Source organism: Patella vulgata, chromosome 8 (assembly GCF_932274485.2).
Source record: "Patella vulgata chromosome 8, xgPatVulg1.2, whole genome shotgun sequence".
Classification (NCBI taxonomy): Eukaryota; Metazoa; Mollusca; class Gastropoda; family Patellidae; genus Patella; species Patella vulgata.
In genome coordinates this window covers 28,035,511-28,062,701 of record NC_065886.2, presented here as the reverse complement: position 1 = coordinate 28,062,701, position 27,191 = coordinate 28,035,511, and the positions used below count along the sequence as shown (strand labels likewise).

Sequence of the window (27,191 nt, the reverse complement as noted above, 5' to 3'; positions counted from 1 at the left end):
ATTTAAAGTTTCATCCAAATTGGATAAAAACTGTGGTCTCTAGAGGGTCCACAACCTTGATATACCATATCTATCTATTTCTTAATTAATTACAGGTATGTAAATTATTGTACCGGTAACCTAAATTTTATGAATATTGTTGTGATGTTATGACGATGTGCAATGCATATTGATATTGTGTTTACCTGTTTAAGATGAGTCAATAAAAATCTTTTCTTAAATATTTAGCACCCATGCCATTTAATTGGACGTACGGTATCCGAGACTTTGTTTAATATTATCATAGCAATCCAATAGTACATGTACCTATGCCTATTTAAAGATACATTCCTGTGTACAAACTGGGTGATTTATGGTATTATAATAGGACTAAACACATATACAAACTAATTAATTTGTCATAATTTTGCTTCAAATCCTTCTCAAAACATTGTAATTTAGGCTAAATAAATCTTGTCAAAACATTCAAACATACGGTAGGCCTATACTGAAATGAAATAAAATGAGGTTTAACGTCCTACTGCTCCGAACTGGGCTAATGAAAACGGGCATTCCATATAGTGTGCTATGAGGGAAATTTTGCCCTGACAGCGGCACTATACGGCCGACTCCTATGTGATCATGGTGATCCTGCTGCTTATTTGTCATTATTTCTGTTGCTAATGTTAAATTTCCCGAGGCTACATCAGTGACGCCGAATCTTTCGTCTTGCCATTGAGCGACGCAGGATCCTGCATTCTGCCATTAAGTGTCGGTTACGATTTCATCGTTGGCACCAGAATCAAAGGTGAAAGCGGTGATTACTCTTCTGGTCGCATTTGCTAGGCATAAACAAGTATGTACATGTACTTTACTCTCGACTCTGTACTGGCGAAGATATATTTCATAATTAAAAACCTTTCAGCACTAAACATGCATAATGCAAAGCAATACATGTTGTTGTCATTTTCATCCAGCTACATACAATACATGCTAGAGACTAGACTCTACTAGACACAAAGACTCCTGGAACGGAACTAGCCTGCCCTGCCCCTTAGGTCTAGGCCTTAAATGATCAACCGTGATTTGAACACACCATATATCTTTGTATTTTTAACTGGCTATGTTACCGCAGTATATGTTTCAGTGAGGAGGGGCTACGGCTATTCAGGCTATACCCCAACTGATGTGTGTTTGTATTATTATTTATTTATTTACAGAATATTGACCCGGACAGTATAATCCCGGTAGGTTTTAGGTGAGATATCGTCTTCGAAATTATTGGCACGAAATTTATCATGGGGAGAAGTAGAAGTGAACATGCGTGCAAAGTTATTCGGTGTCCGATAAACCAGTTGATCTGAATGTTCCAGATTGAATTTGGAAAAATAACCGGACTCGTTATTTCACATTCAGTTCGTTATGACACCTAACTCCGGAATAAGACTTTATTCTGAATTCAATTCACATTAAACCCCCAGTGTGAACGCACCTTATATTACCCAATTGTTTATTTAAGATCAAATCTTTGTAATAATATAACACATAACTACTACGTTTGCAGTGATTACCAAAGATAATGTTCACCGAGTTCGAAGTTTGGTGACATTTATATACAATTTATTGTTACCAGATCGCTGTTTCGCTGTGTTTGATTTTCCTAGAAGCCATTCTATAGAAGTGACAGTGCTTTGAATAGTTCTGCATTCCCTTAAGTGATATTACAGAGGCTTCTCTTTGTATGTTTATATAATGTTTAATTTATCTAAGAATCCTAACATTTCCAGTTTGTCCAAGAAAACCTTATATAAATTTCTGACTTGGAAGTTAATGGCCTGTAACAACTACATATTGTGTAATATTCGCAGGAACTAGAACACACATTTTTTTATTTCACATATACAACCTAAACATGTGTATGCTGACATCCACTATATAATTGTTTCTGCAAATGCGCCAACTGACCATTAAGAACAGAACGACTGCACATACCAAAAGGTCAGCCATACGTAAATAAGTCTGTCAGATACAGGCTTAAGCTGATATGTTTTTAAACTATGTTAAATCGTTTCAGAAAGTATAAATCAAAATGTGAAGCGGAATGTATAAATCCAAAATTATATGGATACATCAGTATGATAATGATTTCCTGCAGATATATGCATATTTTTAAAATTGAAATATGCATATTTCTGTAACAGCTGGAGCTTTGAAAATGATTATGAATTAATTTGTCATTAGTATAAAAATCCTTTACTTTTAAAATCAAGTAAAATATAACAATACTGAAAACTGATAAATTATTCACTTACTTTGGATGTTCACTGAGAATTTTAGAAAGAATAACAGCTGTAAATGCCTTAGTTAAGGAACCTATACAGAATTTTGTATTCCTGTTAGAGGGAATCTGTCTTTCGGGATCAGCGTAGCCGTAATTCTTCGACAGGAGGACAATATTATCCCTCACAAGTGCGATTGATGCAGCAGGCACATTTCGGCACTTTAGAATATTTTTGACCGTTCTTTCAAACTTCTGTAGATTGGGTGGCGCTCTTCTTGGTTGATAAGTGAAATCCGACATTGTTGTTTTAACTATGTACAGCAACATTGTCAATATTATTAACACTATAGTTCGGGGCCGAACGTGGAATGCAGAGTATGAAGGAGCTATCAACATATTTAAATTCATATTTAACAGATGTAAAAATTATATAACATTATCACGGTCATTATAGCCAATACCTTTTCCATAACTGGGAATGAATTTCACACGCGTCTTCCAGTATACATATTACGTCCAAATAACCATTTTCGAAAGAAAAAATGTTCAGTGAAGTTCCTTTACGATCCGAAACAATAGTTTGAGTGCAGACGTTAGTTAATAGACGACAATTCCTCTGGACCATATTGATCAAATTCACGATAAGTCGACTGCTATTCCACGTGACATATTTCAAGTGTGTCGGTTGTGTTATTCTTACTATTTAAAACGCTTTTATTTTTCCAGAAGGCTTTCTTATATTGATGTTGTGGTTGATAATGAAAATAAATTTAAGTGGTTGTAAACGAAGGATTAAGCCTCACACCTGCTTATCGCTTCCATTTGGAATGCTAGTATACGTTTATAGCACTTACTATCTGTTTATCGACATGAATCTGTTTGTTTACAAATGCTTGATTTGCTTTCACAGTTGATAGATAAAGTTAATTTGACATACCAGGTAGCTCCTAGAACACCAGGTTTCTTTTCAGTTACACAAATGAATACATGAAGAAAACCAAATTGAAAATAACCCGTATATAAACTTTTTTTGCTGTTAAAACAATACACATCCCTTTTCCATAGTTGATTTATGTTGTGAACATTTAAAGTAGCTAAGTCCGTCCGTAACTCAATATCATCCAAAATCTTCGACATTGAAAACACGATTTTTTTTGCAATTTAAGACAAAATAAACATTTTACCATTGGTACACGAATCGTGTACCATAATGCGTTTCAGCGCCATTTATAACAAGACCATAATGCGTTTCAGCGCCATTTATAACAAGGTGCTCAAAGAATGAGGCTAGACATATTCCACAAGTCATGTCAAACGGTGATATCATATTCTTATTTGGAGTGCATGCGCAATAAATAATATCGGTGTTGACTGGAATAACCAGACGCTAGAAACTGACCTGCGGTTGAGACTTCTGGCGTATTTCGCCGAACATAACTGATGACAATTCACAGCAAAACGAACACGATTGAATGTAAAACAGTTTATATAAATTCATATTACATTATTATATGTGTTGCTACTCATTTGTGCCAATTTCTAGGTCCAAAATATTAGCGATTTAGCTCCTTTAACAGTCGACAACCGTTCTCTCTATTTCTTGTAACAAAATGTTTTAAATCGAGGTTTCCTTTTACACTGTTAAAATGGCTGTTATTAAAAACAATAAGCAGTGTTAATTAAGTGTAAACTTTACACCACAACTAGCGTTTGTAAAATGTAATACTCCTGCAAGGGTAACCAACTAAAAGAGCTACTCCTAACAAGTGCAACCGATATTCAAGACTACTGAACACCGGAATAGGTGTAATTGTGGGGTGTTTTGGATAATAAATGAATGAAATAGAGTTTTATGGCACGTCAGCTCCAACAGAGATATATTGCGCGAAACATGGTGAATTTAACGAGATAAATTAAAACATCATCACAGAAAGTATAATTAAAAACAAATGTCACAGAAAGTATAATTAAAAACAAATATATCACATCCTTCACATATATAAATATTTAAAACATAATATATGATAGACTATATACAATTTAAATTTTGAATAAAAATTTGTATTTTTTAAAAATGTCAGAACTTTACTATATATCTCGGGTTGGGAATATAACTGACGTACTACCTGGCAACGGTAATATTTTAATCTTATGGACTTGAGATGATTGCACCCAATCAAACTGTGCTTAACTGTCAAAGGAATATGGCCGTGAACACATTCTGGTTGAGGCTCTCGCTTTAAGATGAAAATATGAGTTAAAAACGAATGACCAATACACAAAACAACTTCATCTCTCCTGTTGGTTCTATAGGAGCTTGGCTAGTCTCCTAAGTGAGGTTTAATGTGACGAAGTTTGTTTGTGCCTGCAAGATCCCAAGACCGTTGCCAGCGTTCATATATAAAAAAAGTTAATGGACAATTTAAAATCGGTGAAAGGTAAAAGCAATCGTGATATGGGAAGATCTAAAGCAGCTAAGTCTGCTTGATCATTCTCTTTAATATCAACATGACTGTGGGGCCAGCAAAGGACAATGTCCTTACCGTTAAACTCGTGTGATAGTAACAGACGATAAATGTCTGCTACTAACGCGTGTACTAGCTGTTTATTGTTTATTGCTTGTAAAGAGGACAAAGAATCAGTAAATATAACGTGTTGTAAAGATTAAGAGGATTTAATGAACTCCAAAGCCTGAAAGATGGCCTTGAGTTCAGCAGTAAATATGGAAGCAGCAGGAGGAAGTCTTAACAGAAATGGTCTCAGATGGTGTGACAGTAGCCGAAGCTACCCGATCCCCATCTTTGGAACCATCTGTATAAATTGGAGCATAATCACCATATTTAGACCTTAAACGTACAAAGAGATACCGAAACACCGTGGAACTAGTAACTTTCTTTTTGTTTTTTGTAAGATCTAGATCGATCTTTGGAAGAGATATACACCATGATGGTGTCGCTACACCACTACCAGTGTTATACTGCAATAAATCTTAGAACAGTGTTAATTTTACAGCGTTTAGTGGGTTGCAAAGGTGTAATCGATATTTATGAGTAATGATCACCAGGATAGGTGTAATTGTAGCCGGTAAATGGTGTTTGGGATGAGCTACACCTCTACAAGCGTTTTATTGCTACGGCTGACTACGGGGCTGGACATCTGATACACTTATTTGTTTAACAATTCATTATAGCCAACAAGTTTGTTAGTATTTATAATAAAACAATTTGTGGCGCGTCTCAAATGGTGTCCCCGGTGGTATCGTTCCGTTCTATACGAGTAGAACGGTACAGGACAATGCCACTCGGGATACCGAGGAAGGTTAAATAGTCGCCATTACTTCATATATCGCTCCACTTAACTATAGATAAATTGTTTCAATGGCGTTTAGTAATTGAACTGGAATAAACAGCTCACTTGTCATGGAATACAATTACTGCTTATTACTGAGCGACGTTTCGACTAGGTTTCTCTAGACATTATCAAGCAGTGATAAAATATGAAACTATAACAAGGCAATATATACATGTAAACAAAAATACTTAGTTAACGCTGACCAACCATGGATACCATTTTAATTAATTAAAGAAGACCTAACTTAGGGGTTATAAAAGTTTAATGCTAGTAACAACATTCAATACTGCATTACCTGAAATTAACACAAATTGCTTAATGGATAACTTGTTCGGGAGTATATACAATGATTTGATCAAATCACACCCTGAAAGAAAAATGAATTTGATTAATGATTACAGCGACCACTTTACCTGGAATTAACACAAATCATTAATGGATTGCTTGTTGTGGAGTATTTACAATTATTTGATTAGATTTTAACAATCACAACACCCTAAAAATTAAAAAGATGAAATTTGATTGATATTATAAACCCAAAATGTTGATATGTGCATTTTGGTGTAAGTGCTTCCACTTAAATACGAAAAGCCCTTAGACCAGACACTTCCATAATATCATATTCATTGTATTGGACGTTATATCTGTAATAAAAAACAAAAACAACAACAGAACAGAGACTGCATAAATCATCAATGGCCCCCTGAAGGCCGACTATTTAAATTAGTGAGTAGTATTTACACTGGATGCTATAGTGATTTAGAAAAGCAGGATTTGAACTATTAAGTGCATTGTATTTCAATAACAGCAGCCCTGAAAAGCAAAATAATAGCCAATTATAAATTATGATTTTTTAAAAAATGATTATTGAAAACATTACAAAATTAGATTATATATTGTCTTGTTATATTTTCATATTTATCATTGCTTGACAATGAATAGAGAAGCCTAGTCGAAACGTTGCTCAGTAATAAGCAGTAATTGTATTCCTTAGAATTGTGACCTGTTTTTAATTATAACTAGTGGTGGTTTCTTGCACTAGGCAGATTATACATAATCTCTCCGCCAGGGATGTTCTGAGAAGGAACCTGCGAGTACTGTATGTTCGGGACCCTAAATAATTTAATATCCTAGATTACTTTGGGTAGGTGGGTAAGTTTGTGGGGCCATTTTAGTCTTTAATTTAATTTTCTTTGGATAAATTGGTAATATTGCCATGCGCTATATTTGTGCATCAGCTAGAAACAAGAGGACATTATTCACTAGAAAGCACCATTTACAGTCAGTTTTCAGACTTTGGGCCTCAGATGTATTTGACTGACATGTTTACACAGAGAAAATATTTGTAGTGGGATGTATTTTTGCGTGAATCGATTGTATGAGATCCGTAAATACATCTACGCATACTTTAAAGTAAGTGTGTGCTACTTTAAGAACTAAGACAGTTTTTAATGAATTGTTATTATGTTTTTATTGAGTAAGATAGATACGCGATACCATTCCTAATTAAAAATGTTTTGTTTCGTTTGATTTATTTGTTTAAATTTAGAATCTAAAATAGTAATAAAACATCTTTATTTTTCACGTTAATGACTTGTTTATAGTAAGTGTATCAAGATTCATGGATGCAAACAGCCATTTACTAGACTGGAACTAGAAATACATGATGGCCTAATGTTTAAAGCATATGTTGTGAGATGATTTCGCCAGATTTTCGGTTATAAAAATGTTAGAACTATGGTTAATGTAATTTACTGATACCAATATGCTCCTAAAAATTGGGTCGTGGAAAAATATACATAAAAAACCCGGTCTCTATCGATAAGAAGAACACGGTTAATAACGTGTTTTGAAGAATTTAAAGAAATAATCCTGTAAGTTTAACTATACAACCTTAAACGAGTAATCTCAAATATATTTAGTGAATGAAACTGGTTAATTAAATGAGAATTTGCTGTTCCCCCGAATTTCCATGCTATACAATAAGTGCCTTGATAACCCCATCTATATATTTTCCGCGGGAATAGCGATCAAAATATTACCCGCCTTCAATATTTTGAAAGTAAAATTCTTTTTTTGTAAAATTTTACTAACAATTATTTCATTCATGATCATGAGACTTGACATTTCGAGTACTGGACCGAATTGAAACATTGTCCCAGGATAAAATCTCTCGTATCATTAAATATATGGAACCATCGCTAACACAGATAATAAAAGATCAACTTCCGGTACTACTCTTGACTGCTTGTAACATCATAAAATTCTCATTAGAAACCCGTCGCTTCCTCCAAAACAAATGAAGAACTATAGGTATCCAACCTAATTTGGTGTAACAGGTTCAGCTCTTGAACCACCTAAATCTAACGTAACATAGCTCTCCCAATATGCTATTATGAACAAACAACAACCTTTCAAAAAATATCTGAGCTTCGATGTGACCCAGGTCTCACCTTTAGGTTCGATTTTGTTCGGCATATCACATTGCCCAAACTTAATGCGAAACATGGTATGCTGTTTATGACTGTGGCAAATATAAAATTCAAAAGTGTATTAGTGAGCATGTCATAATCCCCACTCTTTAGCCCGTAACATAAAATAAGTGATACTTGCACATCTTGTTATTTTAAAAAAAACAAATATATAAGTAAAATCATTGAAAATTTTAACTGTTTCACAAGCATTAGTCGCATCACGATTAGACAAATTTTTACCAATTTTATTTATAGAATATTATAAAAAATTTCCATTTATAAGTATACATTTTTAATTCCTGAAGATTCTTAAATATATTGTATATTGTACATTCGAACATAGTTTACTTAGTATGACTTTATAATGAATCATACAACTGAACAATGAAATACCTTAAATTAGTTATCTAACTCCATTAAGCAATATATAGTTCGTCTCGAACAGATATCCCCCTCAGTATCTCAATAACAACTTTTCAGTTTCAACGGACTTATCAGTGAGCTGAAAATTGAATGTATATCTGTTTTAACTTATGTTTTCCATTTTTTTTTTTTTTTTTTTTTTTGCGTCACTTTCTAATTCTTGATATCTTTGTTACGGATCAACCGTAGCAAAGATCTGTGTGTTAGAATTATATTTGGGAAGTGTTAAATTTAGCCAGATCTATCACATATAATATTGGCTGAAGCTAACATTGTCCTTTAAAATGGGCTGAAGCTAACATTGTCCTTTAAAATGGACTGCTTTCGTTCATGGCGGGCGGCATAGTGCCCGGGGGTTTTCAATGCTATTGGACTTGCGTGCCCTTCTCGCGGCTGATTTGCGGAACTGGATTATCAATACTATTTTTATACGAAACTTTATGCACATATAAACAACAATCTAATTATACTAAACCAAAATATGCCGCTCCTGAGCATACAATTCACAAAATTGGAAATTGCAATATAATCGAACGTAATTTCGATTACTGACAATCTAACTATGACTGTGATTCAGATTAGATAAAATTAGATATTTGTATTGCTTTATCATTTGATAAATATGCTTCGATTTTCATAGACCTATGCACGCAATCACTTTAGAGATTCGCATTTGACTGTGAACATTTATTAGGGCTTTGGCTGTGTGAGGCACCCTATAAATAGGCCATTATAATATGTTGTCACATTTTTGCGTTTGATTATAATATGTTGTCACATTTTTGCGTTTGATTATAATATGTTGTCACATTTTTGCGTTTGATTACATATCAAACCCATTTTTATTTAAAATACAATTGAGAACTATTGGACTTTAGGGTTGGAACTTCATGATAAGTCCAGGATTTGAGAGCTGTAACAGTATGCACGCTGGTCGTACCTAGGCGATTGACGGTGGCAGGGATAGTATTATACTTCGGATTTGATATGCCAGTCAACAGGATAGGCTTCCATATTCGACCTATTTCGTTACACTTGTGATGCAGCCAGCTAGTCAACAGATTCGCAAGTAAAGAGTATTCGTAACGTCTACTGGTTCAAGCACCTGCTGTGTCCTTTTACTGTGCCACTCGACATTTACTTGAAGTTGACCGAAGTTCAAATATTCAAAGAAGATTGGACAGCAATGTGTATATCCAAGCTAGTTACTGCATGTCAGATAATTCAAATCGAAAATATTTATATTTACAAACAATCATGAAGCGTTAAAGGTAGGAATTTCCAACTATGTAACTAAAGAATGTGTTGTGCTCCCCGGTACTAAAGTGAATTTATTATTTAATCCTTGTAGTATACGCAATAAAACTTATTTTAAACAGAAAAAAAGTGAAACCACTACGAATTTATAAATGAAGGTGTGAAATATATTTATTTTTAAAATTATAGAAGTGGATGCAAAATTGAATGTTCTTCGTCTCAGTGATATTGGATATTATGTTGCTGCAATAAGTGGACATCTTAGATCGTCCAAGGTTAGCTGTTACTATAATATTAACATATAGGAAATGTTGTGAAGTCTAGAGATTGTTATTATGATACGACTCTATAACATGTTGATCATGAAATTTTAATATCAACCAGCTGCTTATCTTAATGCCAAAGGCTTTAAAGGCGAACAATGAACTCAGTATTAATGTATAACATCTAACCGTAGGTGAAGGCCCATCGGAGCGCAGATCAAGGTTGAATCGACGTTGATGCGGTTTGAGTGGGGGTGTTTTCGGTCCAACTTAAAAAGAGTATAATTTGTGTACGTTAAGCGGGCCGATGTGACTATTTGGTAGGACTGCCCACTGCAGCTGTCTAGCCAATATAGACAGATCTCACCAAACACTAGAATAGAGTTATGTCGGTTTGATACTCCATCATGGCTTAAAAAGATGTCGCTTGTGGAAAATAAAAATATGGCGTGTTTGAGATAATTCTGAGCCCTAAAAAGTGTGCTGATAGAATCATTAACCCCCACCCCTAGAAAATTGCAGTTACATTGTACAAGAATTCTAAAAATACAGAAACCAATCAATCTTACATTAATTAAACCACGTCTTATTACACATGGCGATTCGGTGGCGGTGAACATTTGGGTACACAGTTAATTAAACCCTATGTCCTCTTCCTCCAGTGCGCCCAAGACCCGCTTTATGGAACCTTAGGTCCTAGTACTTTATATTGTCGCTTTAAACGTTGTGTTAGATTCGGAATGTGCCGAGACGCTTTTCTGATTGAAGACAGATAAGAGAAGGGAAATCGGAGTTTAGCATTCTGAAATAAAACAATCAATGTTATCAGTCTTTATATTATAAGAGACATGCATTGACAGCTATGGTCGATACCTACTAATAAGATGGACAGCCTATGATTCAATTATTTATTATTAATCAAATAATATACGTTTATGAATGTATAATGTAGGGCTATTTTGCACAACATGATTTCAAGCTATATGGCGAATATAGTGTAATCCCGTATACATATTTGTAACAAAAGGTGGCTAATTTAATATGCATATAATGTAAATGGAATGGGGTTTAGCATTCTACTTTTCTGTATCCATCCGACTAATGTAGGCGAGCATACGGCATACAGTGTGCTATGAGGGAAATTTTGCCAGGAGAGCGGCGTAACGACCTATTTTTTCAAAGACTGCTGGATTACATTTATCCATATGAATGGGTTACGATTCATGAATCTTATCAATCCCAGAATAGTTGATGAATCACTCTATAAGACAATTATTTCAAAATAAGTTCGCATGGCAGATGTGACAGTGTCTACGAGGCGAGAAAATTCAACACATCCCATCAATTCATGTCTATAGGAATTGTTTAACAGGTTTCTTTCTTTAATTTGCTAGGAAGCATTGTGATCGGCCGGGAGGGAGGGGTGAAGGCTAGGAAGCATTGCGATCGTGGGGTGTGGGGGATAAACCAATCGATATTTAGCGTTACCCACGGAGCGCATACCAGACAAACTGTAAGGGTATCCTTAACCGGCAACCCGACGATTAGGGATGTCTAGTTGATAAACTTGATGGCGAGCTTAAGCGTACACAAGTTTCTGGGATAAAAAAAGACGTGGACCGTGGATAATCCGAGAATTTAATTAGGCTTCGATATTTAATTATGATAAATGGACAGTGATTAAAGACAACATCATCTGGTGTATGCAATGAATTCTCTCGCGGCTTCGCACCCGTTGCTAGGTACCGTGTCAGCCAAGTCACGTGACACAAACATGACCTCTTTTAATATAGTTTTTATAACAGCGGTATACCCTCGCGAATACAATGTTTTGAAATGAAATGAAATGAAATGGGGTTTAACTTCCAACTGTTTTGCTCCTATACTGGGCTAATGAAGACGGGCATACGCCATAAAGTGTGCTATGAGGGAAATTTTGCCCGGGGAGCGGGACTATCGCCTACTCTTATATCGTATTCCAACTGCCAAGGGATCTTTTACGTGCATTCCAATGCCACAATGATTTGAGAAGGATTTGAAGCAAAATTTTGATAGATTAATTAGTTTGAATGTGTTTTAGTCCAAATATATCATCAACTCATCCAGTTTGTACGCGGGAAGGTATCTTTAAGTGGTTTATAAGATTTTATATCTCGTAGAAACATCAAATGCTATTCTTGCTAAAATGTGCTACTTTATAGGTATTTCTGGAAGATACCGATGTGATCCACATCGGAATTTCACAAAGCAAAACAACGATTGATTGTTATTTATTACATTCCTGTCGTACCGAACTACAATTAAGCATATAATCCTGCCTGATACGGGTACAAATCATCTCTTTTAAATAGAAGCGTTAAAAGCTTTTGCTACGCACGACATAAAGGCGGGGCAAATACATGACGTAAACAACAGCCAATCAAAATGCGCGACTTAGACTAAGAGAACATCGTAAGTAGGGGAATTGACGTTCCAAGTCAATTAAAAACACCGCTTCATTAACATAACTGTCAATATTGACAGTTAAAAGTAAGTTTTGTCCCAACATTGAGCCGGATTGACAATACCAAACGTCAATGAGCTTGACCTCCTGCTTTAATTAACTTTCATAGTGACTTTATTTACGAGAACTTTTTTGTGTTTTTACCCTTTATTTTATTACTCCTTCATATGAAAATAATTTTAATTGGATCAACCTGTCCATAATATCATTTATTATTGAACGTTAAATTTGTAATAAACAACAACTACATTGGGCCTTGTATGTTTAATTAGTCCAAATAGTATAAAATAATCTTATTATAAAGATGGTACATGCATCAAGTTTGTCAGATGAAACTAAAGCCATCCAATCGTAGCTAAACAAAAAAACCACATCAGTATATCTCAATAGTTTTAACTACTTCTCGGAGCTAGCTGATAAACTGTGGACAGTGCCAATTCTGACAGGTGGCAAGGTATGGCGAAAAGGAAGCTGCTCTTCCAATGTGAATAGTCGCGAATGTAACCGAAAAATGTTAAATCTTTCAAACTGGCATTTCATTTGCATATCTGAAAAACGGCGTGAGCGAGGTGGGTATTTATTATTCTCTTTTTCTATTAGAACTATCTCAACATCAGTATTAGGTTTTTGACAGCTGTACGGTTAAATATCGGATCTAACAAAATATAGCCCGTAATTTCCTAAAATGTTCTTCTTGAAAACAACCGTCACGCAGAGATTCGTTTGCAGTCACGAGGCTACCTTGGTTTGACTCCATTCTATAGACGACCTTTTGAATGCCGAAGCATTTTCAATTAATACAGATTCAAATTACTTGACAGAAACTGTAAACAGACGTTTGGCAGTCGTGTGCTGTTTTCTTGGCTTCCTCAATTTTCCTCTGGCAAATTTTATGGATGATTAGGGGGTCGCTGGCAGATGAACACGAACGTGGAGGCAATTCTTTGCGAAACTGGCAAACTTACGCTAAGGTGATTCACGTTTAATTTTGTATAATCCTTAATCAGTCTTCAAATGAACAAAATGTGATTCTTCGAAGGAATGAAAAATTAACAATAGGCAATGACTTGAGGTATCGAAGTGTTACCTGAAAAGATACAAAATAAGTAAGAAATTGACAGTACTCTGGATGACTGTCACAGCCAACATACAGGGTTCCGTAAGTCTAATATAAAGACGGTCAATCTTCCGATTATAATACTGATAAAAACGTGTTCACAAAATGCCGAGAAAAACTGGGGGGGTTTGTTGTTTTTTTTTTGTGTTTTTTTTTGGGGGGGGGGGGGCGTGTTTTAAAAATAATTAACACTTTTATCTCTATAGACTTATTCATTATTTACTAAACAAACACATGCTTGGCAAAAGATTAAATTCTGGTTTTATAATTTATCTTTCATTTTAAAAGAAAAAAACAACAAAACACCCAAATCCTGAATAGAAACTGACGAATCGGCGTAGCCCAGAGACATACCCATGGTAGGTAGTGAGCCATTGACTAGAAGTCATTGTGTGAATCAAATGCACCAGACCCCCGCACTGACACCGAACAAGGAATCTTTGACTATTGGGATATAATGGGTCATCTTAACTTGCACCTTGAACAGATTTAGTTCAGATATTCCGTAATTTATATGTTACCGAAATATAAAAACTAAACAAAGGACTACTTTTTGGTTGTACTTTTCTATTCTTTTACATTATATTCTAAATCATATAATATAGGTATTTCAGCAGATGTACAAGTACGTATCTCTTGTAACACTGGAAGCAATGTTGTATTCTACTTCATCTTGCAGAAACATCTGTTAACACTATTAACTCCGACAATCAAATTGATAACATTCCACCCCTGGAGGAAAAGTATGCCAATCGTTGGAAACCAACAACTTCAACGTCTTGGTTTAATTCACTTGTTAGAATAAAAATATGAAAGTTAGATCAAGACAGCGATACTTGTTGAATATATTTGAAACTGCAAAACGAAAATTAGTTTTTAAGAACAGACAAACTTGGTAACAAACAAGTCTTAGTTTGTTTATGACATGAGTAAATTTGTTCATTTTATCCTATTGAATTAAGACTGATTCGTTAACTCAGAATCAGAATTATACAGGTTTCTATCAATATATCTTTTAAGCAAGAGCTGATTCCATCGTATGTTAAAACAAACATGGTATCTTGTTTTAGATCTCCGTGTCTTACACGCGGAAGTGTTTTATTATCTTGCCTAGAAATAAAATGAAATGAAATGGAGTTTAACGCCCTACTGTTCTGCTCCTAAACCGGGCTAATGAAGACGGGCATACGCCATACAGTGTGCTATGAGGGAAATTTTGCCCGGGCAGCGGCACTACGGCCTACTCTTATATCGAATTCCAACTGCCAAGTTATCTTTTACGTGCACGGCAATGTGTACACGGGACCTCGGTTTTTCATCCCACCAGAACGACTAGACAGCTGCCCTTGTCAGGCCCTCCGTCCTGCATCACTGTCAAGGGGAAACCACGCTGGAAAATCTGGATGAACTTTCTCGGCCGATGTAGGGATCGAACACCCGACCTCCAGGCTAGCGAGCCAGCGTCTTACCCACTTAGCCACGTGATCCCCATCTTGCCTAGATAATCTCGTTGCACACAAAACGTTTCGTAGCACACCCTGGTTTTAAATTAAAGATAATATAGGTGGGCCGATAAAAAAAAAATTAAATCGGGATTTTGCCAGTCCGAATTTTATATTTACTGTTATGGATCACCAGTGACGCCACATTTATTTCACTTGCTAGTAATAATTTAGTCGTTAGTATAATCTGAAGACGTCCAAAAAGAGAACGACCAAATACAGTTACATGTAAAATTGCAAAGAAAAACGCTTCACGTGAAACTATTACTACTACTACTACTATTACATGTCTTATACTGTCTAATGTTGATTATTGACGATGAGGGGGGGGGGGGGGTAACGTCCACTGGACACAAACTAGGTAATTTCGGGACTAACATATGATTAAATTTTATTTCAATAATTCGCTTGCGCGTAGGGGTCTTTAGCAGTGGGAGGAAACAGGAGGACCCGGAGAAAACCCACGAGGTTGGACAGGCGACCCTACTCTTTGTCACGTACAACCGGGAAATCGAAACCACGCCAGTTGACTCAATGACATGTATATATTAGACTTGAAATCTGTAATATTGATATTATTATTATGTTGATATATCCAACACGTCTTCACACTGACTACATCTGTATTCATAAGAAATGCCCTGTGCTTACGTTAATTCAATTGTGTGATAACACTTGAATTTGTTCTTGATATCAAATATGATTATAGAAAATAGAGTTATAGTCCTACTTAAGAAATATATTTTCTAGATTTTGTCTGATTTCACTTTGTGACTATTCTAGAAACCACAGACGATAATAAAATTTTAAATGTCCAAACCGAACACTGATAAATAAATCCCAAAAAGCAATACTTATCGTATTGTTTTATCTATTTAAGGAATCCATCAAATATTTGTGTTTTATTTTTATTTAATCCAATAAGTAAAGTGTTGAGTGCAGCTATTTTCTTTATTACTGTGTAACCGTAAAGATGTCTAAGTATAGATTTAATTCACTTACGCTTGGACCGTTACCATTTCCAAAGAACTCTCTCAAAATAAGTAAATGTACCTTCCTTGGGCGGTTTCTATTAATAACAAAAAAGCCGTTGATTGAAATGGGGCATATGGTTTATTTCAAAAAAAGATTTACACTGTACTGACATAAGTAGTTCTGTCTGGTATGGCTTGTACTGTGAAGTGTGTTTCCAGAATATCTTTGGCAGATTATAAAAGGCGCTTTACATTTGTATTTCAAAATGGCGGATGGACGAGGAGGATATTATCTTAGAACGTTAAGTTTTTGTATTTTGGCTATCAATATATTAAGCTATGTTGATAGCCATAAAAGATTAAGTCCTGAAATGGAAGAATTTATCAAAACTGTTATGGAATGTCGGAAGGTTCCTGGATTAACACTGACCGTTGTTTTAGATAAAACCGAATTGTCTCAAGGATATGGATTATCCGATGTGAAGACGGGTCGGAAGGTTGATGATGAAACATTGTTCTGTATTGGTTCATTAACAAAATCGTTTACTACAGCATTGTTAGCGGATCTTTTAGTGGATAAAACTCTCAACATAGGGTATCGTATTATATAAATTATAAATTTAACAGCTTTTAAGAATGTAATTTATTAAAAGTAATTCAAGTTCTCCTTATGAAATTAATATATGACCCGCCTTTCATGCTCAAAGCCATATCGTGAACAGTAAAGTGATATTACTTTACAAAGTAAATATAATGTTGCTATGGTAACGTTAGTTGCGTTACTAAATTTAAATTGGTTTTATGACATTAAACTAATGTCTGGTTTTAGAAAAAGTGCATGCACGCGGACAATCAAATGTTTACTTACATTATTGCTGACTCTGCAATGGTGTACAACGTAAATACTGACTAAATAGTAGGCCTATCAATTACATAACAGATGATAGAATAGTGGCGACGTTAGACCAATTCTAACAACAGACCTAAATGGTGCCAATGATCCAGGATAATACGCCGAACATTGATCGCCAAAAGGTTTAGGCAAAATATATTTCCTATTATATCTATTTAGTTATGTGTTTTTCTAACTGTTACTCTCATATATCTAAATATCTGAATCTCCTCCCTTCTTATTTCCAAATCTCGTGTGGCTGTGGCCACACTCGGCCAATATGTGGATGAAATAAAATGAAATGCGATTTAACGACACACTTTTCCGCATCGACTTGGCTAATAAATACAGAAAAAATTTGATGAGATTAAGATATTGGGGGGGGGGGGGTCTTCGAACATACACATTTTACATGTTGATAAATACCTTCTAAACCGTTTTGCAAATTTAATGAAGTAGTAGTGCATCTATCATTAATAATAGTTCTTTTTTTGTATTTAATGAGAACATAAACTAATAAGTAACAGGCTTTCCCATTCTTTAACATTAGAAACATGTCGGTTATTTATTAAAGATGCGTTATGTAAGATTTAGACAAAGAGCTGACCGTTCTAGCTATAATAGTTCAAAAATATATAGTACAAAATGAATATATGGAACATTTTATTCAAATTACTTTATTCTGAGCCAAGTCATCACTTACTGAAGTTTTGACAAGATCTGTCATAGAGTGTTTATTATCAACGGTACTTGTAATTCGAGATTTACCCTCGATCCCCCATTTTTAAATTTAAATCATTAAATGGCGACCTTGTCTCAATCCGTTTAAATCTCCACCCATCCGATGATCTAAAGAGTTTATTATAGATCTGTCATATGAATAAATGTCTAAATAATAGTTTACATAACATTCAAAGCCAAAATAAAGTCCTGCAATAGGCAGATCTAGCTCTTACATAGTGCATCTTTAAGTAAAATTTGAAAGGCCCGGTTTCTTGCGCACGTGGCTCGAGTACAAATGCTCTAAGTTACGTATCTCCTTGGTTCTCTGAATTCATATGAATCCTATTTTATAACAGGTGAGCCTTTAGTTATCATGCCGTCTCCATTTTTTGACAAACCAAAATGTTGTGATGTATATATCACGCCCATATTGCATAAAGTGTATACCCACTTAACATTTTTTACTTGAAAATATTTCCTTACTGACGAAAATAAAGTACGGTACTGTGCCAAACCTGGTATTGATTGAAACTCGGACCAGAGCCACAGCACTTTGTTTTAATTAAACTATTACTCAATTTACAATCGAGTCCTACTAGCACGCCTCATGGTCTACAATGTGATCAAAAGGAGTATCAATATTTTCGTTTTGGAAACCCAGTCTACCAAAATTTCGCATCAATCGTGTTTACGATGCAGCGTGATCTACAAATGGAAGTATAGCGTTTTTAGCTTTTGGAAATTCTAGAGGTCACAATTTTTATCCGATTGTGATGAAACTTAAATATATGTTCATATCCCCAAGATCTCGATTTCTTTCGATATTCGCGCATATCGACCCATAACTTAACGTTTTCAGCTTGTGGGCCCTCTAGAGGTCAAAATTTTGATCGGCTTTAAAAAACCGCTAGACTATATCACCGTTGCACCATAATTTCGTGAAAATCGGTCGCACAAAATATCCAACAAAATGACCGCGCCTTGTACGCAAATAGTGTAAATGTATGGAATACCAAGGCTGTGGACCCTCTATAGGTCACAATTTTTATCCGGTTTTGATGAAGCTGAAAATATATGTTTATATTCCAAAGATATCGGTTATTTCGATACTCGCATATAACAGACTGTAATTTCCTATATTATGGCCCCTGATTGTACGAAAAATCGCGTTTTTAGCTTGTGGACCCTCTACAGGTAAATTTTTTTAAGCCGATTGTACGCAAATAGTGTAAAGTATATCCGTTTTTGAGGAAACTTAAAATATTTGTTTATATCCCAAAGATCTCGATTCCGTTCGATATTCGCGCATATGGGGCCGTAATTTCCTGGATTATTACCCCTGATTTTACGGAAAATCACGTTTTTAGCCTGTGGACCCTCTAGAAGTCACAATTTTTATCCGATTTTAAAAACTGTTCACATATTACTGTTACAATCTAATGGCGGTTCAATTCGAATTTCGTGAAATTCGGACCGACAAAATGGCCGCTTCTATGCAAATAGTAAAAGTATATAAAACCAAGGTCACAATTCCCACCCGATTTTGATGAAACTTAAAATATATGTTTATATACCAAAGATATCGGTTCCGTCGATAATCGCGCATATCGAACTGTAACTTCCTGTATTATGACCCCTGATTGTACAAAAAATCGCGCTTAAGCTTGTGGACCCGATTTTGATGAAACTTAAAATATATGTTTATATCCGCAAAATGTTGTCGCATTGATATTCTCGCATGTCGGACCGTAACATCCTGGATTATGGCCCATGATTGTGGGCAACCGCTTGTTTTTATTATTACTTTATTAAAATTTATATTTCATCGTTGCGTCTTAGGATGGATATCCAGAAGCTAGAATTTCGCAGTCAATGTCCATTAAGAATGGAATTCCTGGTTTAATTCGAATATAATTTAATATTGTTACAACTTTTCTCGATATTTGCCTTTTGCTTGTGTATTCATTGATGTTTTATATTGTAGATCTTGTAATTGGGATTTAAAATTAAAAGATATCCTACAAGATTTCCAATCAGCTGACGACTACAGAACATCTGAGATGACTTTAAAAGATATACTGACTCATCGTTCGGGTTTAGAGTCTATTGACTTTGGAATTCATGTGGGATATCCGACCATTACCCGAGAACAGCTGTGTCGGTAGGTAATTTGAAGTATGCAAGTATTTATTAATGTAATAATAGATAGGTTTGATAGCGCCTTTAGTTATATTTTAATAATATATGTTACTGGGACAGAAAACCTGAAAAAAGGTTCCATGTTAAAAGAAATAAATAGTTTCGTTTGGAAATAGCTTGATATAAGCAGCCTTGGCATTGTTAAGCCGGTTTAGATTTTTTTAAAAAAAATTGTGAACCTTTATGCACTACGAATAGTTGAATAAATAGAACATTCTGTTAAAGTTATCTTAAATGCACTTATTAACGCATTTCCGTTCTTTGTATAAACATATGCACTACATTACTGATGCTGTTTTTATCTGCAGAATTTCTTTGTTTAGTACATACATAAGACGGGATTTTAGCTTTTATTTCCATAAAAATAACTGTTTGTTTTGAGCCCAACCCCTCCTCTGCAGAAAGCATAGCTATCTATTAAAGAATTCAATACTAAACCAAAACATCTTATTAAGACATTGAAATCAAATTAGTATTAAACAGATTGGTTGTATTATACCGTATATAAAGGTTATATAATTTTCTTAAAACACATTAAGATCACACCCGTGTTGGGTTAGCTATATATCTGTCTGTGGTTCGGTTTGTAGCGACATATCACAGTCCCGTTAATGTATCGGTATCATGCACGAGACATGCTACACCTTTGTGCAGTTCACATAGCTTACAAATTGTTGTACCTTTACCACCATACATAGTTTTGTATTTCAGGAAGCTTAAACATCTTAAAGAGTTACATTTATTTAGGGACCAGTTCAGCTACAATAATTTATTATATATGCTGGCTGGGCATGTAGCTGAAGTCATCGGCAATGACACTTGGGAGCATCTAATACAAACAAGAATTTTTGACAAGTATAATATGGTGTCTACGGGAGTTTATGAAGATTCGTTAATGGCGAAAAATACAGCGATACCTTATATATATGACTCGAATGAAGATAATCTTTATGATGTACAGAATTTAACAAAGTACGTTATTTTTTATTTATTCATATATACATATTGCAATGAAAAAGCACCACTTTTATAAAAGGATGATTGGAAATCTTGTTCGAGAGATACTCTTGCAATTCTGAATGTAACAGCATCAAATTAAGACGTGAGAATAATATTTTCACGATCGGGTAACAGAATAGAAATGTTGAAAATCATGATGTTATGGTTCAGCCATGGGGTATAAAATATGGTCAGTACAACGCCCGCAGTTCTGTGGAAGACGCAACGATACATCAAGATTGGCACAAGAGGGCATGTGTACCAGAGCCGTTCCCTGAAGGTTCATATCTCAACACACTAGCCGGTCGTTTCCATCAGACAGGTTCCATTAGAGATCGGCCAAGGTCTGTCCGGCAACGTGTGACGACGCCACGGAAAGACCGACGCATTACCGCATGCTATCCACCTCCCGTACTGCAACTAATGTGAGGCGGTCACATGAATTAGTCAGTGCCGACCAATTATGATTCGATTCCGTTACTATGTTTCAGCACGTAAAGTTGTTATGATGTTGATTTTCAAGAAACGTGCCAAAAATCTCATTTCAGCTGTTTTATGCCTCGCCAGCACTTCTACTCAAATCAGTGGTTGGGTTTTCATTGCGTCTCAGTGTATTATTATTTCAATAACAGTTCACTTACCTGTTCTTTTATTCTAAGATCAAGCCGAATCCTTTCAATTGATACAATACAGGCAACTCAACATCAGAATACCTACCCCTTTCTGGAAATGCTCTCATGTTGCGACTTGCATGTTGTTTCAAACTAAATATTATTAATGCTACAAATGAGTTTTTAAAGCTAACAAATATAGTAAAGTCTGTCCCATTTCCAGTAGCTGCGTATTCCTTTAAACACAGCCACATTTATCAGTTACATTTATAATTCACACATGTAAGCAAACCCTATTTTAAACATAATATTAGCATTACCCTGTATGCTGTGTTTACAATATGTAAAGTCTGTGAATATTCTCTTTAGAATGTATCCAGCTGATCCAGCAGGCAGTATATTTACCAACTCAAAAGATATGAAAATTTGGCTGTCACATCTGTTAAGCTTATTTGATGAACCCTCGGACTCGGAATATTGCCACCATACCACATTCAATAAAGTAATAACGGCTTCTGATTACGGTGACGTTTTCCAGAAATATAAAGCTCCCGAATTAGAAGTTAAATATCATGCTTGTGGTTATGCTCTTGGGTGGTTCGTATCTAACTATAAAGGTAAAACTTTATATAATATTCGCATTTTTCAAAGAAAGCAGAACCTTTTAAATTGGTTCGAAGTATAATGTTCAAACTTAGTGTAGATGTTCACCGGGTGAATGGCTTGGCCTTCGTAGGTTAAGCAGCACCTGTCTGACAGCCTTTTTGGAACACATAATGATGCTTCTAATTGAAACATGATGTTTAAACTTTATGCAAATGTCCGTTGGTGTATAGTTTCCTAACATCAATATAGGTTCGAAATTGAGCATTTTCAACTTCGGTAAATCAGTGATAAGTAAAATTGCTTGTTAGATGCTTTATACAAAGATAAATAAGCAAGTAATCTAATTTTTTTTTAGGGGGGGGGGGGGTGAGGGGTGATTAAAGCAGGTACATCGGCATCACTATATATCGGCTTGTTATGATGCTATCAGTTAAAATAATCCATGTATAAATATTTATGGCGCTAATAGATGTGTATACTATATTAACAATTTCAGGATATGAGATAATAACACATAATGGTGACATCTATGGGTATAGTTCCCTGATAGTACTGATGCCAAGTATTAAATTTGCTCTATATGGAAACACAAATGGTCCCGGCGGAGAGGAGGGGATTATCGCTTTGCATCAGATAGCATATTACATGTTAGATGTTTTTGCCCTTCACGAAACTCCAGCGACTAATATGTCTACGGCCTGTGCACATCCGATGGCTTTTCCTTACAATTATACGGACGTGTTGGTGGACAAAAGTGGACATGGTATTCTCAATCCGGAAAGATATACCGGTATATATGGGCATCCTATTATAGGAGAATTGACAATAGTATATCTTAAAGACGAAGACATTTTAATGTGCAGTATGGGATACAAGTTTAAGGGCTATATGTTGAAGGGAAATGATAACATGTTTTTTATTAGTCCAGATGGAGTCATAAAATATCTTTATGAAATTAGAGGAGGGCAAGTTGGTTTGTTTTTCGACAATACGACCATGACTAAAGATGGTTTATTTGAAAATGTAACATTACAATTTAGCATATCAGGATATGAATTCAGTCGAAGAATTCGATTTTCAACCGAGGTGATAAATTCTTCATCGAGTTTGACTGACGTTTCGTGGGTGTTTCTAGTTCTTTTTGTCGTGTTTTACAACGTTTTTGACAAAAACTGATGACGGTTTGTCAATGAAATTAGGATGGTTACAAATAATTTCCAATATCTTCCACATTTCTATTTTTTTGACGTTAATTAAACTACTGGGGTAACTGGCTCAATAAATGTACTATTTTAGTCTACAGTCGACATTGACATAGTTCAATATTATGCTACATTAACTAATGTTCTTTGTTATGAGACACGCACGTCGCGCTCTACGAAATATTCCCATGGTTAAAGACGCCCTCGTAATATCTGCAGGTTGACTATTGAATTTTCTTTTACTGATACGGCATTCCAGAACAAATTTCAGAATCGATTATCGAGATTTCATTGAGTTTTTGTCCGTCTTATTGAGCCTTGTAAGTACTCAACACGTCAGACGATTTTTCTTCTTTGAAAGGCACCGGAATTGTAAAATATTCTGGAATTAAGCCGTTTGTCATAAATAGAAGAAAATAGCGAATTTTGGAAAAAGAAACTTCCTGAAATTGTGCAGTTAGTACAAAATGGCAGCCCATAAGAAATTCAGACTCATCTATTAATACCCGGTAACCAATATATATAGAAAGATTTGATGGGATTGTTTAGTTTGTTATAAATTGAAATCCGACAATGTTTTATATTGCGTTACGGTGAGTTATTGGCATACTCGAGTTTGACCCTTGCATTCACCCTATAAGTCTGGGTTTTTCAGATTATTTTAGGAATCCCTGGCATTGTGTGTCTAGTAGGTTCGGACATTTAAAACTTAATGCCCAGTTACTGTTCTTGTTATAGTAACATTTTGTCTTCTTTAGATTGCCGTTTTTCTCTGCCACAAGAGTGAAAATGGCTTATGACAAATACTGGATGACATAATATAAAAATATATGCAAGTAATATTATAGTTCAAGTAATATTCAAACCCAATTGACAACATTTCATTGCAGATTGTATCAACAGATTTAGTAATTGAACTAGAAATACAATGAAATACAATTATTATTTATTATTCAGCATTGTTGTTTTCGTTGTTTACATGTATATAATGCTTCATGATTTTTATACGTTCACATTGAAATGTGGTCATACATAATATTGTCAACCCCGTCTGTCCGGCGTAAACAATTGCTTGTAGACGCTCTAGAGGTTAAAGTAATCATCCAATTGGCTTTAAATTTATACACATTGTTTATGGTCATGCGAATGAGACGATTTTCAGCGAATTATGATAATTACCGCCAGAGTTAAGGCCCTTGGCCACTTTGAATATCTTTTGGATGTCTAGAGGTTAAATTGATCATCTGCTTGTCTATAAATTTATGATCAGGTGGCGAAGAAGTCTATTTATTGTCAGTAATTTCCGATAATTACTGCTAGATTGTTTGCCCTTGGTTACTTCGAATAATCTTTTAGATGATCAAGTTTATAAATTTAGTTTTCAAGTGCCTTTATTTTTATGAAATGTAGAAGTAATTTTGGAGTTATTACTCTTGATCACTTTTAAAGATAATGTGGACCAGCTAGTTATTTCCCGACTAGTTTGAAATTAATAGTGTTAATGTGATGCACACTATCATTTTTTAATGATTTCAGATAACTCGAACAGCTAAATTTATCATCGTTACCGATACAGGTTTTATATAATAAATGTTAGCGTCCGAAAGAACTAGAAGCCAATCAAATTATTATTATTTCTGATAATTACATAATGGGTTGTTTCTCTTGGTTTGTTTTAAGTGGCTTTTAAATGCCCACATTACCTACCAAACAATAAATATACAACCTTTGTGAACATTACGGGTGACATAGCTGTTGTGAGCGTATGTTTTATTGCCTGACAACCTATCTTTTAAAATTGTATCAATACTTGATAAAAACTAGAGAATTCTAGTCGAGACAAAGAAGTGTGTCCTGTTTATATATTTCAAATGTACACTGTCTCGCCTTTGATTGTGCATGACCGACTTGGCGACTCAGTTGTATTGAAAAAAATAATTAGTTATCATTTGTAAAATCATTTTAAAAAACAAAACGATGAACGGACGTTGCACATCATTTGTTTCCTTCCGTGTGACTGGGCAATGTACATCATATATATGTAACAGGTTCAAAGATGTTTTAAAACACATTTTCTGCTAGGTTAGACGCTTATAGTTGTCTAGTTATACTTAAAGTTTGTGTATCATAAGATTCCCACGGTAAAGCTCATGGGCAGTGTGAAGTTAGCTCAAAATTCGTTATTGGTGAACAACGAAAAACGAGTGTTACTCATGATTTACGTCTTGGCACAAAAAGCGTTCAACACAACGCTAACATGAGACAAAGTTACCTCAGGACAAAGATACGAACATTATCATTAATGTCAATGGCAAAATCTATGATGAACCAGACGCGTGACCGCCCCCCCCCCCTCCATCCCCACCTCACCTCTGTTGGCTCCCACCATATGTTTCTTCTCCTAGTCCTACATTCGGCGAGATAACGTCGCACAAATGTGCGAAGCACCGTTGCCGTATTGGCCCCATTCAACTCGAATCTTATTATATGTACCTATAAATGAGCAGAAATATTGTGTCAGCTTTTTGATTTTATAAATTTTTCGGGTAATGCCCGATACCTCACGCCGAACTCGAATTTCTGAAAACGCCCTTCCTGACCTTGTCGGATGTAGATATACTGTCATGCACGATACAGTGTGTAGACCCCGAAGTGAAAGCTCGTGGAAGGAAGTCATGAAAAATGAAGTGGTGTTTAACGTCCTAGAGTTTTGTATCAACCGGGCTAATGAAGCTCACACATACGCTATGCAGTCTGTTATGGGGGAAATGTAGCCCGGATAGATAGGTTCTTTTACTTAAGAGCCAATATGTACAAGGGGGTTTGTTTTTTGTCCCATCCGAAAGACTGGACAATGTTCATTGCCACATCCTCTGTCCTTCGAAACCGACACAGGCAAACTTTCACGACAAACATCTGGATCACATCCGGGACTCGGCCTTATTTGCGCAACCTTGGCGTCTAAGAAACAGTGGTACGTGACTATAAACTCGAGCTCAATTCATGACACCACCGATGTACTTACATGTCGCGATTAGCCTAGATGTGTGCTACATGAAATAACACGTGACATTGTCCTTGCTTCCATGGCTTAAAGTACAATATTGGTATCAGTCATTATTATATATGTGATAGAACTGGTTAAACAGGTTCCAAATAACAGGTCATTGCTACGATATATGCATTATGAAGATTTCAAGAAAGGGAAGTGACGAACGCAAAAGGAAAAACCCGAGTTATCCTTATATTTAAAATGCAGATGTGACGTCATACTTTGATGTTGGAGTACCATTATTTCAAATCATGGTACGGGCAATGTGTCAAGTGTACATTATTTATACAAGTTGAAAGACTGAACCCGCGTGACGTATTTCATTGGAGTGCACATGTTGGATAATGTCTGTATTTTGTGTCGTTTAATGGTCTCGTGCAAGGCACTGTGTAATATCTAGATATAGCCCTCGTGCTAACGCACTCCAGCAATATCAATATATTACCTAACGTCTCACATTCGACCATTAATCTACACACAAGTGACGAGTGATAACAGATACACGTGCGAATCTCTGCTCACTAATAATTCCAAACAGGGGCGTGCTGGCAGGGAGTTTAGGAGGACGGTGTCCTCCCAGGCCCCCATTAAACAATAAGTCCACCCGTATAAGCGGGCCCCCCTGAGAGCTCTAATTTTCACGCGGAATCCCCTCAAAAAATTGAGAGTGCGCACGCGAAAAATCATACATACACAACGATTAGTAAAATATATTATGCTGACGTGCAAATGTCTGTCACCTTAAGGTGAAATGGTCTTTGATTAAAACAATCGGTGGTGCTG

General features: G+C 35.5%; 2 protein-coding genes across 4 annotated transcripts in view; one reads left to right on the top strand and one right to left on the bottom strand.

Annotated features, from left to right (window-relative positions):
• The window catches only part of LOC126829608 (protein flp), a 49,973-nt gene extending 28,213 nt beyond the window's left edge, over window positions 1–21,760 (bottom strand). Inside the window, exon 1 of one of the 2 annotated variants that reach the window (XM_050559556.2) lies at window positions 21,579–21,760. Coding sequence is in view for 1 of the 2 variants with exons in the window: in XM_050559555.2 (XP_050415512.1) it covers window positions 2,292–2,668 (377 nt within the window). In the remaining variant the exon portion in view is untranslated. Of the gene's footprint in view, window positions 1–2,291; window positions 3,169–21,578 lie in introns of those variants that run through there. The other variant, XM_050559555.2, reaches the window with a different exon arrangement.
• Window positions 12,952–25,854, top strand: LOC126829609 (uncharacterized). 2 transcript variants are annotated; one of them, XM_050559557.2, is made up of 5 exons: window positions 12,952–13,100; window positions 19,724–19,900; window positions 20,650–20,910; window positions 21,918–22,165; window positions 22,651–25,854. In XM_050559557.2, exons 2-5 carry the CDS (start codon window positions 19,800–19,802, stop codon window positions 23,328–23,330), a joined length of 1,290 nt encoding a protein of 429 aa, XP_050415514.1. In that variant the 5' UTR covers window positions 12,952–13,100; window positions 19,724–19,799; the 3' UTR covers window positions 23,331–25,854. The 2 variants fall into 2 exon arrangements, with proteins under 2 accessions (XP_050415514.1, XP_055958651.1); XM_056102676.1 differs by lacking the exon at window positions 12,952–13,100 and adding an exon at window positions 16,457–16,719.
• Window positions 25,855–27,191: the final 1,337 nt, after the last annotated feature.

Bases quoted from the DNA above. Each gene is read 5' to 3' on its own strand.
- LOC126829609 (XM_056102676.1), top strand. From the start codon at position 16,496: ATGGAAGAATTTATCAAAACTGTTATGGAATGTCGGAAGGTTCCTGGA. The intron at 19,901-20,649 runs GTAGGTAATTTG...TTTGTATTTCAG, and splicing joins ACCCGAGAACAGCTGTGTCG to GAAGCTTAAACATCTTAAAG. The intron at 20,911-21,917 runs GTACGTTATTTT...TATTCTCTTTAG, and splicing joins GATGTACAGAATTTAACAAA to AATGTATCCAGCTGATCCAG.